The sequence below is a fragment of the Drosophila montana genome, unplaced genomic scaffold (assembly GCF_035044405.1).
Source record: "Drosophila montana isolate Dmon_TW-CO22-7 unplaced genomic scaffold, ASM3504440v1 contig_779_1, whole genome shotgun sequence".
NCBI classification, from domain to species: Eukaryota; Metazoa; Arthropoda; class Insecta; order Diptera; family Drosophilidae; genus Drosophila; species Drosophila montana.
This window is the reverse complement of record NW_026999075.1, coordinates 1331898-1348633: the sequence shown is the minus strand read 5'-3', so window position 1 is coordinate 1348633 and position 16736 is coordinate 1331898. Positions and strand designations below refer to the sequence as shown.

General features: G+C 45.2%; 2 protein-coding genes and 1 long non-coding RNA gene across 4 annotated transcripts; 1 reads left to right on the top strand and 2 right to left on the bottom strand.

The window, feature by feature from the left end:
• Positions 1-8: 8 nt before the first annotated feature.
• BRWD3 (bromodomain and WD repeat-containing protein) lies at positions 9-10978 on the top strand. Of its 2 annotated transcripts, XM_064698522.1 has the most exons (16): positions 9-166; positions 402-460; positions 581-610; positions 1041-1100; positions 1713-1959; positions 2024-2831; positions 2891-2987; positions 3044-3358; positions 3418-5436; positions 5982-6241; positions 6336-6500; positions 6558-6831; positions 7980-8309; positions 8367-9158; positions 9234-9417; positions 9482-10978. In XM_064698522.1, exons 1-16 carry the CDS (start codon positions 124-126, stop codon positions 10495-10497), a joined length of 6699 nt encoding a protein of 2232 aa, XP_064554592.1. In that variant the 5' UTR covers positions 9-123; the 3' UTR covers positions 10498-10978. The 2 variants fall into 2 exon arrangements, with proteins under 2 accessions (XP_064554592.1, XP_064554591.1); XM_064698521.1 differs by having other exon boundaries at positions 10-166; positions 7980-9158.
• On the bottom strand, positions 5538-5881 carry LOC135439746 (uncharacterized). The gene is made up of 2 exons (XR_010438168.1): positions 5743-5881; positions 5538-5673 (listed from the first exon to the last, which is right to left on the bottom strand). It is a non-coding gene; the product is annotated as an uncharacterized LOC135439746 (long non-coding RNA).
• On the bottom strand, positions 10777-16644 carry Rrp5 (Ribosomal RNA Processing 5). The gene is made up of 5 exons (XM_064698526.1): positions 16486-16644; positions 14148-16426; positions 12582-14089; positions 11353-11518; positions 10777-11287 (listed from the first exon to the last, which is right to left on the bottom strand). Exons 1-5 carry the CDS (start codon positions 16564-16566, stop codon positions 11119-11121), a joined length of 4203 nt encoding a protein of 1400 aa, XP_064554596.1. The 5' UTR covers positions 16567-16644; the 3' UTR covers positions 10777-11118.
• Positions 16645-16736: the final 92 nt, after the last annotated feature.

Below are 16736 nucleotides of genomic sequence, written 5' to 3'. Positions count from 1 at the left end.
TGACTTTCTTAACGGAGTAGCCTGAATGGCAACTCGTAGTGTCACAGAAGAAGAAGCTGAAAAAAGTATTTCAGGCGAATATCAGTGCGACAATTTTGTACTTTCGTAATAAAATGTGTAATAATGGAAAACAGGCAGCCCAGTTTAAATGATGTGATAGTGCCAGGTGCGTTATATTGTCAAAGGTTATGAATCTGCACAAATTTGGCGTCCATTTGGCCGTAGTCCAAGAGGTACGCTACCTCTGGCTGGCTGGCTGGCCTCAGCCTTAGTGCCCTGGGCCCGTGTGTGTAGAATCTGCGCGAATGGCCGACCCGAAATAAATGCAATTTTATGATAATTATGTGCATTTGCCAAGCAACTTGTTGCATTTATTGTGTACCGCATTACTTCTATTTCAGAATTGTACTTCCTTATTTCCAAATTTCTTACTGCGGGGCCGCTGGAAGAGACTGCAAAGGTTGGTGATCGGGCGTTTTGTTGAGCGCCACCCTGCAAAAAGAGCGCAATTTCGTCGTTTGAATTTCGCTTTTGTTTACAAACATTTTACTAACCCGATTTCCAAATATTCAATTTTCAGGTTCTAGTGCAAGAATTAGAACAAAAGAAGGTAAGCATCAGAGTATTCGTGTTTGTTGTGAGGTGACGCATTTAAATTGTATGATTTTTTTGTTTTTTGAGGATTTTCTTCTGGTATGCAATTTTTAATGTAGAAAGTCAACAGCGTTTGTTTATATATTTTGTTTTGGTTTGTCGTCGTCGCTGCTGTTGTTGTAGCGCCGGCAGCAGCCTGCACCGTCTGCTTATTTCAGAGTTCAAAGCTATACTGAAATTGAACTGAATTCGCATAACGGTGCGACAGTATGGGAGAAGTCCGTCTGTCTACTGTCTGTCCGTACCGTTGTCTGTCCGCATAATAAAAGTAGGTAAAAAAAATAGGCTCCCGGCAGTGACGGAACCGACGGCGACGTCATTATTTTGCTGCCCAGCAAATGCAATTGATAACAAATTTTGACTGCCGCTTCTTCCCTTGCCCACAGGTACTGCCCCGGCGCATTGACTGGCTGGGCAATGAACACGAGCAGACCTTTGCCGAATTGGTGAGTGATTGTTATGATTTAGTGCGTCTATTTTTTTTTTTAGTGATTTGTGCTTGCATAATTGAAATTTGTTTTAAGATTTCACGCCTTTGTTTTCGTTTTTGTCTGTGCCTGTGTGTGTGCGTGCGTGTGCGCTTTGTGACGTCACATAGCCATCGATTGATTGAAGACACATGTGTTGAACAATTAATTTTTTGCAATTAATTAAAATTAGTTTAATGCAACAATTAACATTCATATTTCAATTAATAAATGAATTAGTTAGACAAAATAATATGAAAAATTAGCAAGTTATAATAAAAAAGTAAAAATATGATTAAAATATTACATATTTAAGTGCGTTATAGTAAATTTTGAGCAATTTGTTAAATTAATTAAAATTATGTACAAAGTATTTTTAATAAGAATCTGTGGTAGCCGACATCTTGCTTTCCATACATTCATACCATATACGTGTATATGTATGTATTGCAAAGCCTTTGACAAGTCACCATCACTGCGTTAGAGCGAGACGGCTAAAGATACTTGCGCACAAAACATCTGCGCACTGTTCAGTGACATCTGTGTTGTGTTATCGACTCCGATAAATCGTTTATTTTAAAAATATTGTAGGAACAAAAATACGCGCACATTGGCCCGAATCATCTGCTAGAAATATGCAGTCGTCTTGGCCCGCTTGTCGACAAGGAGTTGGCGCCGAGCGTCCCAGGAATAACCTCACTGCTTGGCACAGGCCGTCAAAATTTGTTACGCACAAAAGACACTGTCTACCGGCATCGCACCCTGCGCGATTATTGCACACGTCTCCATGGCATATCATTGCCAGATTCGAGACTCACAAAGCCCACACACAATTTAGGTGAGTTGCAGCTAAAATTATTAACAAGAATACCAATTAATGCGTTTGGTAAATATACTTGTAGCCAAGGTAATTACCGGCCGCGAACATGGGGGTGTGGTGCGTCGTAAGCTACTGGTGCCGACAGATCTTTATCGGAAGACCAAGCTGTTGCGGCGCACTGTTGGCCACTTGTCGTCGGTATATTGTGTGCTCTTTGATCGCACTGGTCGCTACATAATAACTGGCGCTGATGACTTGCTGATCAAGATTTGGTCCGCTGCGGATGGGCGTCTGTTGGCTACGCTGCGCGGTGCCTCAGCAGAAATTACCGATATTGCCATTAATTTGGATAACACAATGTTGGCTGCGGGCTCGGTTGATCGCATTTTGCGCGTCTGGGACATGCAAACAACTTCACCAATAGCAGTTCTTGCCGCCCATACGGGCATGATAACTTCCGTTAACTTTTGTCCATCACCACGAAGCGATCTAAAATATTTGGTGACAACCAGCACAGATGGCTCGATTGCATTCTGGCAGTATTCGACGCCACGTGGCCAAAAGATAACATTCGCACCGAGGCCCACACAATACCACGAAAAGTTGCGACCAGGACAGGCACAAATGATGTGCACCACGTTCTCGCCGGGAGGAATGTTTTTGGCCGCCGGCTCTGCAGATCATCATGTGCGCGTCTATATGATGGCCGAAGATGGGCCCAAGCGTATTCTAGAAACAGAGGCTTACACAGATGCCGTAGATTCAGTCCAGTGGTCGCATCGTGGGTTGCGTTTCATATCGGGCAGCAAGGATGGCACAGCCCACGTCTGGACCTTTGAGTCGCAGCAGTGGAAGAGCATTAAACTATGCATGACCGAACGGCTGCCAAGGTTTGCTCCAGCTGATATCCGCGTCGATATTAGATTTTATTTTACTACTTATTTTTCAGCTGTCCAGAGCCGGAAGAAGGCAAGAAATTAAAGGTTACAATGGTCGCCTGGGATGCTTCAGATCGTTATGTCATTACGGCAGTCAATGATTTTACTGTGCGTATATCTGAGCAATTATCAATTCGGCAATAACTTATTACTTTATTCAACAGATTAAAATTTGGGATTCAAAATCAGCCAAGTTGCATCGCGTACTGCGTGGTCACAAGGATGAGCTCTATGTGCTGGAATCGAATCCAAGGGATGAGCATGTTTTACTCTCTGCTGGCCATGATGGCCAGGTATTTCTCTGGGATATTGAGCAGGGCGTGGGTGTGGCCCAGTTTTTTAATGACATCGATGGCCAGGGACATGGTAGCGTGTTCGATGCCAAATGGTCACCGGATGGCACCATGATAGCGGCCACCGATTCACATGGTCACATACTGATCTTTGGCCTTGGTATTGGCACCGATAAGTACAAATTGGTATGTTGAAGATTAAATAAGTTTATAAACGCTTTAAAATCCCCACTTTTTGATTTTAGCTGCCAACAGAGCTCTTTTTTCACACGGATTTTCGACCGCTGCTTCGTGATGCACACCATCACGTGGTGGATGAGCAAACACAGATAATGCCGCATTTAATGCCACCGCCATTTCTGGTAGACGCCGATGGCAATCCCCATCCGACAAAGTATCAGCGGTTTGTTCCCGGCCGTGAAAGCTGCAGCACGGATCAGCTGATACCCAATCTTACCGTAGGAATTGACGGGATTGTGATCGAGGATAATATAAATGCTCCGCCGAATGCTGCAGCAGCTCCTGTACCTGCTGCTGCTCCTGTTGTTGGAGTGGGAGGGGGAGCCGCAGGAGCAGTTGGCGCAGGCGGGAATTATTCACATATCGATCGTATGATTGCTGCACTTGCCAATCGTCAGGGTAACAATTCCAACGCCAACGATGCTAACAATGCGAATCAGTCATTTGAGCGCCTAATCATGCGCCAGGGTCAGGACCAGATGCCCGATTCAAATTCCTCGCGCAACACCCCGCAACGTGGTAACGTGCTAGGCGGGCGTCGTTCTCTAGCTGAGGGCACACCTCGTCAGGGTTGGGCCGCAGCACTGCCGGTTGCGGCGCCAGCTGTGGCTGAGCAGGCGCAGGTCGAACCTCTGCTGGCACTACCTGCCCAACAAGCAATGCCTTTAAAATTTGTGCGTCGCACCTACGTGCGTCCCATGAAGTATGCCCAACTGCAGAACCTCAAGCAGACCATATATTCGATCGGCCAGTACGAGATGCAGGAATACAAGCGTGAGATGCGTCGCCGTCCCATAATGATAAATACGGCAAGTGCAGCTTCGGCGCTGCTGGCTGGAGTCGGCAGGCCACGCAATACGCGATCTAACGGTGCCGGACGGCCAGGGCGTAGACGTGGCGCACAATCTGGTCAACAGCAGCAAGGTGGCCAACAACCTGCGTATCGTACGCGTGCTGTGCGTGGTCAGGAGGAGCACTATGATGATGCAGCTGCGCCCGCTGCACATGAGGAGGAAGAAGAGGATGATAGCAGCAACAGCTCGGGTGACACCAGCTACTCGAATGTGGAAGAGAATCTAGAGGATAGCAGCGATGAATCAGAAACAGATAGTTCCGATTACTCGGACTGGGTGGCTGATACGCCCGGACCAAATCTTGAGCCACCGAAGCGCTCCAAGCGCAAACCACTGTCGCGTCGTCGCACTATAAGCGATGACAGCAGCGATGATGCGGCGCCAGGACATACAGCAGTCAGCAATAAAAAGCGTGGACGCAAACGTGTCCTCATCCCACCAACGACACCTAATGGCGAAATCCCTGAGCTTTACCGTCCAGCCGAGTGGCTATCGGAGGTGATACCACGCAAGGCGCCCTACTATCCACAAATGGGCGACGAGATTGTTTACTTTCGCCAGGGCCATCAGCGCTATCTGGAGGCGGTACGTCTTAAAAAGGTCTACAAGCTGTCGCACAGCTCAGAGCCCTGGAATTTTCGAACACTCCGCGATCATGAGCTGGTACGTGTGATTGGCATTAAATACGAGATTCGTCCGCCGCGTTTATGCTGCCTCAAACTTGCCATCATCGATGACGAGGGCAACATGACGGGCACCACATTTAAGATTAAGTACCATGACATGCCCGATGTACTGGACTTTCTTGTACTGCGCCAGACCTTCGATCTGGCGGCGCAGCGCAACTGGAGTATCTCCGATCGATTTCGCTGTATGATCGGCGACGGCTGGTGGATGGGCCAGATTGAGTCGCGTCATGCGCTTAGTGCCGATTTTCCCGACTCATTTTTTATGTGTTTCCGCGTGCGCTGGGATAATGGTGAATACGAGTACATGAGTCCCTGGGATATGGAGCCCATCGATGAGCAGCGGCTGCCAGATGAAGTGGGCGGTGCTGTACCCGTACTGCCGGAAGAGATACGCGCCACCCTATATCAGCCGAAGTCCGAGGAATGGCATCGGGGCGATCGCGATGGCACGTGTCGTCGCATTATCAATGGACTCGAGCAGGTAAGTTCTCATGTACAGCCGACAAATGCAAATATCCAAATTGAAGAGCAATAACTGAAAGAAAAGCATTCACATAAAGTATTTATGAATAGTAAACGCGCTTCTATGCGAGTTTTCATCTTTACTGATCAAAAACAAAGTCCACTGCACAATACTATATAAACTTCATCAATCATCAGTTCCGAACTCCCTTTTAAATTGAATATTAAAATATAGTTGCAATCAGTTAGAATATATCTAAATTAGAAAAGATAATGGAACACATCACAAACCTTCTATGATTAAATAAATCAATAATATTTTTACCATCTCCTGTAAGTCTTGATACTTCGAACAAGCCACTTGCTTAGTACAATTGAATTTAAACTTTGTTATTTAAACCGATGTTTTCTGTCTTAAATTCGAATGGAGACTACCGTTTTATTAAAACAAAAATAAAAGATCCATTTTCGCCTACTATTTACTTTAAAAATGATGAACTAATGAAACAGCAAAAAATAATATAAATTATGCAACTTTAATTACTTTTGTTTCGTCTCTTTCAGGTCATGCGTTTGTCTATAGCGGAGCATTTTCTGGCGCCAGTCGACCTTAACATTTATCCAGATTATGCCTATCTAATTGAGTATCCCATCGATTTAACAACGGTCAAATCGCGCTTTGAGAATCACTTCTATCGTCGTATAACCTCGGCACAGTTTGATGTCCGCTATCTAGCCACCAATGCGGAGCAATACAATCGCCGGCACACAAGCATCGTAAAGCATGCGCGGATTGTGACTGATCTGTGTCTGCGTATCATTAGGTAAGAGATATATGTTGACAATAATTTCTCGCTATCATACGGTTTTCGAAAATGGTTCCATTAATTCATTAACTTAACGTTTAACTTCAAACAGAGAAGCGGATGAAATAGACGTAGCGGCCGTTTATCATCAACTAGTGGACGTTTATCACTCATCAGAGTCAGAAAACGAAGCTGATTCGGATGTTGTACCATCGACCAGCACCGGTCCAACCACTTCAGCAGCTGCTGCCCGCCAGCGCGTTTCGTCGACACGACGGCAAGCACAACAACCCTTATTAATTTATATTTAAATATTAAAGTGAATTGATTACAGGTCGAATCGTATACGCTCCGATGGCGACTGGCGCTCTGATTGCCGGCAACTATTGGATATGATGTGGCAGCGGCCTGATTCATTACCATTTCGTGAGCCAGTCGATACAATTGAGTTTCCGGATTATCTGGAAATCATTGCCACACCGATGGATCTGCGTACAGTCAAAGAGGATCTACTGGGCGGCAATTACGATGATCCATTAGATTTTGCCAAGGATGTGCGCCTTATATTCCTCAATTCTAAGAACTACAATACCAACAAACGCTCACGGGTGAGTCCCCTGGCTGGATCTGGGTACTGCTACAGATCGTCATTTATTTCAAACCAATGCCAAATGCGCATCAAGCGCAATTGTCATTGCAGTTAATCTTATTGTGATTTTGTTGCTTTGTTTTTGGGTATTATGAGCCTTAATAATAGCTAAACGGATAGTTTTCAATATTTATTAATTTGATTTGAAATGCCGAAGAATCGTTTGAGTAAATTATTAAACCAATTATTTATATATTCTACAAGCTTAACAAATATATATGATTTTTTTTTCATAATACTTTTTTACTTTACTTTTTTGAAAAAAATATTTAATTTAAAAATAATTTTTTATGTAAGCCAATTATAAGCAATTTTTTATGAAGCTTGGCATGGGAATAATCGGTCGAAAATTGATATCTGTATAAAAAACCTTTGTTTTAAAAGATATCTTGACCAAACTTTTATATAATGAGTTTTTTGAGGTTACTTTAATAAATGATTATTTTTATCGTGTGTATTGAGTAGTAGAGACAACACTATTATATGGCTCAGATTACCATTAAATCGTACTTCTTCCTGCGATCTGTAAGGATAATATTCCAATTTTCTTTAATTTTTTATATAACTTTCATTTTGTATGGGTTAGTTTCTATTTTTCTGCACTTACGTTTACGTATTAATTTCATTCTCTTTTGGATTTCACAAAACTCCCGTACTGTTTAATATAAATAATGATGGGATATTAATCACACCGACACAAAATAATTATGATCTTCATAATTTGTTATTTAATATTGGTTTTTAAATGAGTAGAAATCCAATTTGTTTCGTTATCTATCCTATTTCCCGCACTGCTAACACCACACAAGCTCACACACTAGCTCATCTCTTAACGTTTCTTTTGCAATTTGTTAACATGCCTTCAAACTTCAAAAATTAACTACCACCCAACTCATAAACCATCAATCGAATCACTCGAATCAATCCAAACCCATCAAATATTTCGAACTAAACCAAATGAATGACGATCCGTGACAATCAACTAAAATAGGATAACTTAGCGGTAAGGTTGCTCTTGGGCTACTACTTCTACATAACTCAACTCCCATTAATTGTCTTTAATTCTGGAGCTCATCTCACTAATTGCTCTTATTTATTCTCTTACAGATCTATGCAATGACATTGCGTTTAAGTGCCCTCTTCGAGTCGCACATCAAGACGGTGGTTAGCAGTTGGAAGGCGGCCCGCAGACGCGCCAACAAGAACAAGTCCGGCAGCAGTGGACGCGGCTCTAGCAGCCCCAGCAAACGAACGCCTACGGATCGGACCACACGGCGAACACAAAAGCCGCCTGGCGCTGCCAGAAGGCTACCAGCGCACACGAGCGAGGAAGATGAGGACGACGACGACGATGATGATGACGATGATAGTGTCGCGCCGCAGCAGCAGGCGCCGCGTGGCACTCAGCGCGGCAGCAGGCGTCGCAATGGCGTAGCCGTTAGTGCCACAATTTCGAGCTCTAATCGTGTGACATCATCGTCGTCTAATCCGCAGCAGCGGCGCCACGAGAGCAGCAGCAATTCGGACAGCGAAGAGGAGGAAGAGGAGGAGGAAACGACCTCGGATGCTAGCAGCGATGAGAATGAGGATGAGGAAGCGCACTCCAATGGCAGCTCGCCGCAGCAGACACGTCGTCGCCGCGGTCGAGTAGCGCGCCAGAATGTCAGTGATGATGAGACCAATGCCAACGACTCGGAAGAGAGCTACAACCCTAACGAGCGGCGACGTGGTCGTGCAGGCGGTGGTGGGGGCAAAAAGCGCAAGGCCAACAGCCGGCGCCATCACAACAACAAAAGATACCAATTGGATCAGACTGGTCAGCCTGGTGCTAGTCGTGGTGCTACTGTGGCGCCCACTCGTCGCACACGCCGCTTGTTAGGAAGCTCCGAGGACGAACATCAGGCGGAGGCCTCTCATTCCCAACCAGATGATAGCACTCAGGACAGTCAGACACCGCGCAAGAAAGGTCGACCAGCGAAAAACAAGAGCGCAACGGCTACTGGAAATGGGCCGGGTACTAGTGCGGCTGCTGTATCAGCCGGTTCCAGTCTCGAGAGCCCCTCCCGAAATACGCGCGCCAACGGCGGACGATCACAGAATGCTGCCGAAAATGATCACAGCTATCATCTGCCCGTTCGTAATGGTCGCATTATTGACTCGGATACAGATTCACATGGACCAATTGGTCGACCCACAAGGCAGAGCGCAAAACGTGCGCTCATGGATTGGGCACGCGGCAGTGATATCGAAGAGGAGGAGGACGATGAAAGCGAAGAGGCTGAAGAGGTGAGTTAATGGAAATATAATATTATAATATATAATACAATAACATGTTCAATATGTGTCTTGATTTAAACCTAGATTCTACCCACACCCACAAAGGACGACATGCCCTCGACTAGCCGGGCTGCCTTAGGTCAAGTCGCCGGTGCTGCCACATCAGCACGTCAGCTGCGCACGAATCGCAATACCGTGGTAGCAGCTGCCGCGGAAAGCGATGATGATGATGACAGTGATAATGAGCCGTTGGCTAATAACCAGCAAAGTGAGTTACAACAAATTTCCTTATCCCAATATTGAAGTTGAAATGCATTATTATCTTTTCACAGAAACTGCCACTGGACCTGCAAAGACCAGCACACCTGCTCCTCATCCGTTGACTTTGCGTCGCCGTTTGCCCTCTGTGCCACGTAGTATGCATATGACGCGCTCCCACGCTACATCAACTACCAACAGCTCCAATCAGCTGGAGCCGCCAATGGCTGCGCATGATCACAACTATTTGGGCAGCGAGTCAGCGGCGGCCTCGCGTGCACCTCGGCGCGTATTATCACGTCATCAGCGCAATGCGGATGAATTGGACACTACCAATGATCCGCTGAATAGTTCGCGTCTGCTGTCTATAATGTCCAATCACAGACGTCCCACCTCCACAACAAACAGTGTAACAACGCGACGGTTGCGCTCCCGTAACAGTCAGGAGCATTCGCAGGGCGAAGCGGAAGACGATCAAGCGGCGGAATTGCCTGATGGAGAGGAGGCCGCTGCGTCAGACGAAGGCACTGATGGCGGCTCCAGCTCTCAAGGCAGCAACGACGACGATGATGATGAAGAACCAACTGCCACAGACTCTGAAGACAATCAGCCCTTAACCAGCTACGTATCGCCCAGCAATGGACGCACATCACGTAAAACCAAAACCTCTTCCTCATCGGCAGCGACCGCAACACAGGGACGCGAACAGCGCCAACGTCGTCAGCTTCGTGCCACTTCTGATCAGTCCTTTAACGATGACGATGATGATGATTATGAGGCTCCGCGTGGTCGACCTAATCGGCTACGTAGCAATCAGCGCAGCGGTCGCAATCAGAAACGTCCGCGCTACAATGAGCAATCCGATGAGGACGATCAAAATCAGGGGCACAGTCAGCGCAAGCGCTTACGCAATGGCGATGTTCATACGGCGACCAACAACAACAATAGCTCACAAGAACGTGAGGAACAGCAACGCACGGAGGATGGCAACAGCAGCACGGCGGAAAGTGATGAACAACTGGTGAGCGTCAGCAGCCGGGGACGCGTGCGCAAGATATCAGCTAAGGCGCGTGGGATATTTAAGGATTGAAATTGGGCGCCCAGCTGCGCTGCGCTCAAGACTGTTTTATGTATAAATTAATTATAGTCGCATGAGCAAATAACATTTTTCTATCATTTGCTTCTTATTATTGATTAATGTGTAAGAGTAATTCATTGTCATTGTAATATGTCAGGTGTCCTGTGTACCGCCATCCACGCCCACTACTAAGCCCTTCCCAGGATAGGCTTAAGCAAATTGTGTTCTCATGTAATCATATTCACTATATATAACACAGATCCCAAAAAATATTCATGCTTTGTTCAAGAGTTTAAGTTCTTATTCTCTGTGGCACGCTTACCAGTCTTTGCCGCTACATATTTCCATGTAGCTGCGCCTCTGGGTGCTGCCGCAAAAAACTGTATGTATTTCTATATATATATAATATACATATATTTAAATAAAAGTAGCATTCAAGGATCACACACTTCATTTAAAATAGATTTTAAAATAAAGTATCAACAAAAACAGATCTACTTTAATTGTCAATTAGTTTCGTTAATGTGAGGGCGATATTCCAGTAACTATATATAATATTTCAATTTAATCAAATTGAATTATATCTCTGTACGGACAGATACAATCAAAAGGGGATGAACTTCTTTTTCGAACCTATTTAAGCGTTTTATTTTGACTTTGAACGTATTGTTCGGCTAGCTGTTTGACCCGCGCCGCATTTGCCTCCGTACCATGCTTCATCTCAAAGTCCAGATACTTCTTGTAGATGACAAGCATTTTGTCCGGCTGCAACTTTTGGAGAACTGCTCTTTCGAGTACATTTCTTTAAATAAAATAGTTAGTCGGGATTCAATTTGATTTCAATTGGATTCAATATGATTTACGTACCGTGCGGATTCAATTAGTTCCGATTTGATTAACATATCTACATACAGGACCCAAATATCAATTCGCTTTGGATATGAGGTGACAATATCATCCAGCAAAGTTTGCGCCATGGCATTATCATCGTTCTGGGCATAAAGTTTCGCAAAGGCCACAATGCAATTGATGTCTGCGGAAAAATTGGACCAAATTCAATTTAGGTTTCTCTAGGTATAAAATAACTTTATAACTGATACAGATATCGGGGAAGTCTAAAATTCCATAATAACCATGACATGAAATCGAGCTTCATAGAATTATAGTCCAGAATATAAAACTATAGAAATGCCAGGTACTATAGTTTGCCAGCGGGAAATCTATGTTTACTTCAAAATACCTTTGTAGCATTCGTATTTTTGCATCACAATAAATTCATATATAGCCTCCGTCAGTTGAGTAGATAGCGGATATACCGTATATATGAGCCAAAGTTTTGTGGTTCAAATTGCCGCAATAATAATAAATAACCCGTTCCACTTCTAAAGTTATATTTTACATATATATATATTTGAATTGAATTGAATTTCCAAAAACCCCATTTTAAAGTGCACCTCCATCACATAAGGTCACTACAGTAAACATTTCAGCAATCAGTTATTCAGGAAAAATATGGAGTTAAGAACGCTAAAGTCGAGTGCACTCGAATCCAAGACTCCCTGTACCTCTCAGTAAATACAAAATTTTGTTTTATAGCATCACGCTTTGAATTCTTCAGATCATAAAATTACACCCAATATGAATTTCAAAATGTAACGTCACTTTATTGGAAATTTAATGTTGAATAACTTCTGTTTGTTGTCCGGGAATGGAATGAGCCGGGGAATGGGGGAGGCATCCGAATAATGAAATATTATTAATGTGTGTATTATTTGGTGTCTCTAGATCTATAGTTTTTAAGTTATGCTTAAAACACCAACTCTTGATTTCAATTGAGGTAGCGAGGAAAAAATTACAAACTTGTTTTGTTTTCGTATCATAAAGCAGAATATATATTTTAAATTTAAAGTTTCCAACTTTTGCAGATTTTGCAGACCAATGCGTTTATACAGACGGACAGGGCTTAATTGACCCAGTTCATCGTCCTGATCAAGACATGTCTCCCTCTGCATGTTATATATATTTGCACAACACCAATATACCCCGTTTTTTCCATTAAGTAAAGGGTTAATTTATAATTACTGTTCAGTACTTACGCTGATTTTTAGGTAAAACGCTCATCGCACGCTGCAGCGTAGGCTGCACACGGTCCGCCATGCCCAGCCAGAAGTAAGCATCGGCAGCCACACGCCAGACCTGCGGCTCCGTTCTAAACTTGCGCGTTATTAGATTTAAAGTGCTGACGAGACGTTCCCTAAGATTGTGTGATTTGAGCACTTCGACAAGGTTTAGGTAGGTTTCAAGCGGATCGTTATGGCTAAGTGCTTCCTTCAGCACATCATCAAAATTGGATGAATTGTAGCTTAGCTCCAGGTTGATTAGTGCAGTCCATATATTGCGCAGCTCTTTGGTCTCTCGGAACGCTATTGTTTTAATGGCGCGTCGTGCAATGTCTCGTGCTTTATCGAACTCTGTATTTGAGAGGAGGAAGGACATGTACTGGATCCAGGACTTGCTGCTGTTGGGCTCGGCTAGTACCAGACGTTCGAACTGATCAATTGTTTCTGGGCGTTGATTGGGATCTGCATTGCGCTCCTCGATCTCGCGCAAGCGCTGTTCCTCCTTAACTTCCGCCTTAGCCTTTTCCTTGGCACTAAGTCGTTTTTTCTTGCTAGTGTTCGCCTCGGCCTCGGCTGCTGCATTGTCGGCATCCTCGTCGCTGGATGTGTCCTCTGGCCGCTTGCCATTTATTGCGCCGAGGTCAGTCTCCCAGAAGCACGAGATGCCTGGCAGACGTAACTTGCTGTCAGTATTATTTGCTGCATTGCATTTAAGTGCATTTGCCTTTGCAGGGATTTTATCCTCGAAGAAAAGCTGTGCGCCCTTTTGCTTGCCATTATCGAGCGGCTTCATTTCAGCTATTTTGTCATTTTTTACTTTCTGTGCGTTTGATTTGGCTGTTGCTTTAGGTTCCATCTTGACTTTTTTGGACTTAACGGGAGTTTCTCCTTCAGCATCGACGGCGGCTGCACGCTTAACGCCCTTCCACAGCTTCCAGACGGTCTCTGGCACGGCAATTGGCAGCTTGTCGTGTATAAATGCAAGGTTACAGAAATCGCCCTGGCGCAGACAAGCACTGGCGGAGCTGTCAACATCATTGGGATGCAGGCGTACCGGACAAAATATCAACGGATTGCTGGCACCCTTTTTGAGTGAGCACACCACAATGCTGTCTAATTTAAGCAACACCTTGGCCTTCATGCCCGACTTGGCGATTAAATTTTGCGGAAGCTCTTTGCTGCTGCTGATGTGTTCAATATCCATCTTCTTATTGCTTATGAGCAGCATATCGTTGGCGTAGTCGATCCACAAAATAACGGCCTGTTGTTTGCTGCCCACCTGTGGCGCCGTCGCTGTGCCTGCCAAGCTGGCAATTATCAGTGCAGTTATATTCTTAGAGCCATCCAAGTGATACACCCAATTGTTGGTCGTCGGATCAATGCCCTTGAAAATGACATCAACTTTGTCGCCCATACTATGCTTGGCAATAGGCGCATTTAGCATTTTTAATTTTTTTCGAATCTGTGATACTTCGTCCAGATAGCTGTAAGGATTTAGTTTAGTCTAGGGATGTAAGCAATAGAACGGTATTATCCTCTTACCTCTCCATCCGTTTTGCTGTCTCAGTGAGCTGGCCACTCCACACATCTGAAAGCTTGGCGGACACAGTCAACGTTTTTGTCTCCGACTCCTTGCTGAGCACCTTGACGTACAGCAGCTGATCCGGCGCCAGCATGATGGGCACTTCGCGCGCTGTTTGTGGACAGAGCATCTTGACGTGCAACTTGACCAGTTTATTGTAATTACGTACGGGAAGCAGCAGCTCCAGCACCTGCTCGCTGGCATGCTTAACATGGGCGCGGAGTACATCGCCCACTTGCACTGTGTGCCAATCCTTGGTAATGTTCTCACTGAAATAGCACACATCGCGCAAGCTAAAAATGTTCTGCATGATGCAGGCGGCCTCGGTGTGTGTGCCGACAGGATGAGTGCGTTTTTGTGCATCCTGTAGATCCACATAGTCCGATAGAAAACGCAGTGGCATCAGACCGACAAACTCCTCGGAAGGCTCCTCGTCACCTGTCATTGATGCATCCTGTTCATCGTTAACATAGGTAATTTTAATTTCCAGACCAGCGTCCAATGCATTTGTGACTTCAATGGGACATATTTCGCCAAGCTGGAACTTTTCCTCGGGCAGTGTTAAGAGTACCTGATCATTATTGCGTCCAGCAATTCGAAACTTTGTAGTTTGACCGGCGAAAAAGGTGCTCTCAATTAGTTCGTTCAGGCGCTGTTTGTGCAGAACTCCCTTGATGCCGCTGCAGAACTTGACAAGTACATAGCTGGACTCACACTTGACCACGGTGCCAGTGAAGAGACTGCCAGGCTGAGCCGATTGCAGCGAGGTAAGCAGTTTGACGCCCTTGTTAAGATACTCGTTCCGATTGCTTAGATAGCATATTTTACGGTCAAGGCAAATGTCCAATACACGGCATCGCAGAAGTTGTCCCACCTCATACCGCATATTTGGCGCCAGATGCAGCTGCTCAATGATCCCGTTGACCTTCCCAATCTTAACACTGTAGCCGCCAATTTTTGACTCTGGCTTCACAATACGCGCTTGAACTATATCGCCCGCTTGAAGATCCTCCAGTGTGTACAACTTCTCGTTCAACACATTGGCATCGTCGGTGCAGTAGTAGAGTGATTCAATGACATCATATCCAAGCACACGCACCTTATGCTTGCTCTTGCTGCTGTACTTTGCCAACACCACGTCCTGGTCGTAGTTTCCCTTATGGTTCGACTTAATGGAGCCATACGAAATCAGACCCTTATGTTTGTGGTTGAGGAGCAATACGATACCGCCTGTGCCATGTCGCAGCACGCGTGCCTTCTCCACAATGCTGCCCTTCTTTAGCTGTTCCTGCTGCTCATCACCTTCCATTGCCGGCTTTTCAGTTGTCACGCTGATGTCCAAATTAAGGGTCAAATATACCAACTTGGTCAGGGGCATCACGTAGAGCACCCGCGCCAGGTACTCTTCGTTAAGTTCATAGTCTGGCGGCGTGTGAAGTGCCTCGGCCAAATGATGCTCATTTACGTAGCCTCTAAACGATTCGTTCATGATGCTCCCCTCCAGTCCATTTTTGAGATGTTTTATTAACTTAAACTTTACAATGCTACCAGGCAGTATGTAGTCGAGGTTGGTTTCGTTCTGGCTTTTAATTTTTAACTTGTCCTGATCTAAGCGCACACACTGGCAGGTACTCTTTGCGGAACTGTGCTGAATTTGCTTGACTTTTAGGAAGATCAACTGGCCGATGTGAAGCTGTTGTGCCGCGTCTGCGATGGGAACAAATGCCTGCAGCCCCTCAATGCCCGTTTCGATCACACAGCCGTGCTCCTGGATTTCCTCAATAGCGCCTGAGAAGATGAAGCCCTTCTTGATGCTGGCGTGGTGCAAGCTACTGTTCACTTCTGCCGGTTTAAGTGACAATAGCAGTGACATGCGATTCCTTTCCGGTATCTCTGTTTTTATGGCGCGCCCATAGACAATCTGTCCCACGCTGAACAGCACGGTCAGATCGTGATATTCACTGCCATCGCCGGTCATGTAGGATTGGGCCACGCGTGCATATGCATCGGATATATCGGCCACTAAAGCGCGAGCTGTCATCCGTCCGGGCAACGCTATTTGCAGTGAGGTGGCGTCCGCTGCTTTTACAACTCCCATCACCAGCATTCGGTCCCGAAGTGTGTCATATGTGAGCGTTTCTGCGGAGAATGCTTGCAGTTGATCACTGTGCTCACCATCTATTTGCTTTTCCTTTGGTTTTTGACCTTTCTTTATCTTTCGCTGTGAGGCACCAAAAACCTGCAAGCCGCAAAGCTCAGAATTTAGAACTAAGGTACCCCTTTTCTATTTGTACTTACGATATTTGATGCGCTGTTTTCGGCATTTGCTTGTAAATTTGCTATTCCGCCGCGCGGAAAACTTTTTTCATTTGAAACCATTGCAAATAGTATTAAAGCCCTAAAAATTTAAACAAGAAATACCGCAACGTGCCCTGTACACGTGCTGGACACTTTAAATACAAATGCTAAAGCAGTGCTGTACAACGCTCCATGGTTAAGTGCTGCTAAACTTAAAAGGCGCAACATGTGTATAAAACAGTATGATGATA

Excerpts from the sequence above, each read along its gene's own strand:
- BRWD3 (XM_064698521.1), top strand. The coding sequence starts at position 124 with ATGGAAAACAGGCAGCCCAGTTTAAATGATGTGATAGTGCCAG. Across the intron at positions 3,359-3,417 it reads GCACCGATAAGTACAAATTG|CTGCCAACAGAGCTCTTTTT; the intron begins GTATGTTGAAGA and ends TTTTGATTTTAG. Across the intron at positions 6,501-6,557 it reads CGCGTTTCGTCGACACGACG|GTCGAATCGTATACGCTCCG; the intron begins GCAAGCACAACA and ends AATTGATTACAG.
- Rrp5 (XM_064698526.1), bottom strand. The coding sequence starts at position 16,566 with ATGGTTTCAAATGAAAAAAGTTTTCCGCGCGGCGGAATAGCAAATTTA. Across the intron at positions 11,519-12,581 it reads CGTTTTACCTAAAAATCAGC|ACATCAATTGCATTGTGGCC; the intron begins GTAAGTACTGAA and ends ATTTTTCCGCAG. Across the intron at positions 11,288-11,352 it reads GAACTAATTGAATCCGCACG|AAATGTACTCGAAAGAGCAG; the intron begins GTACGTAAATCA and ends TTTTATTTAAAG.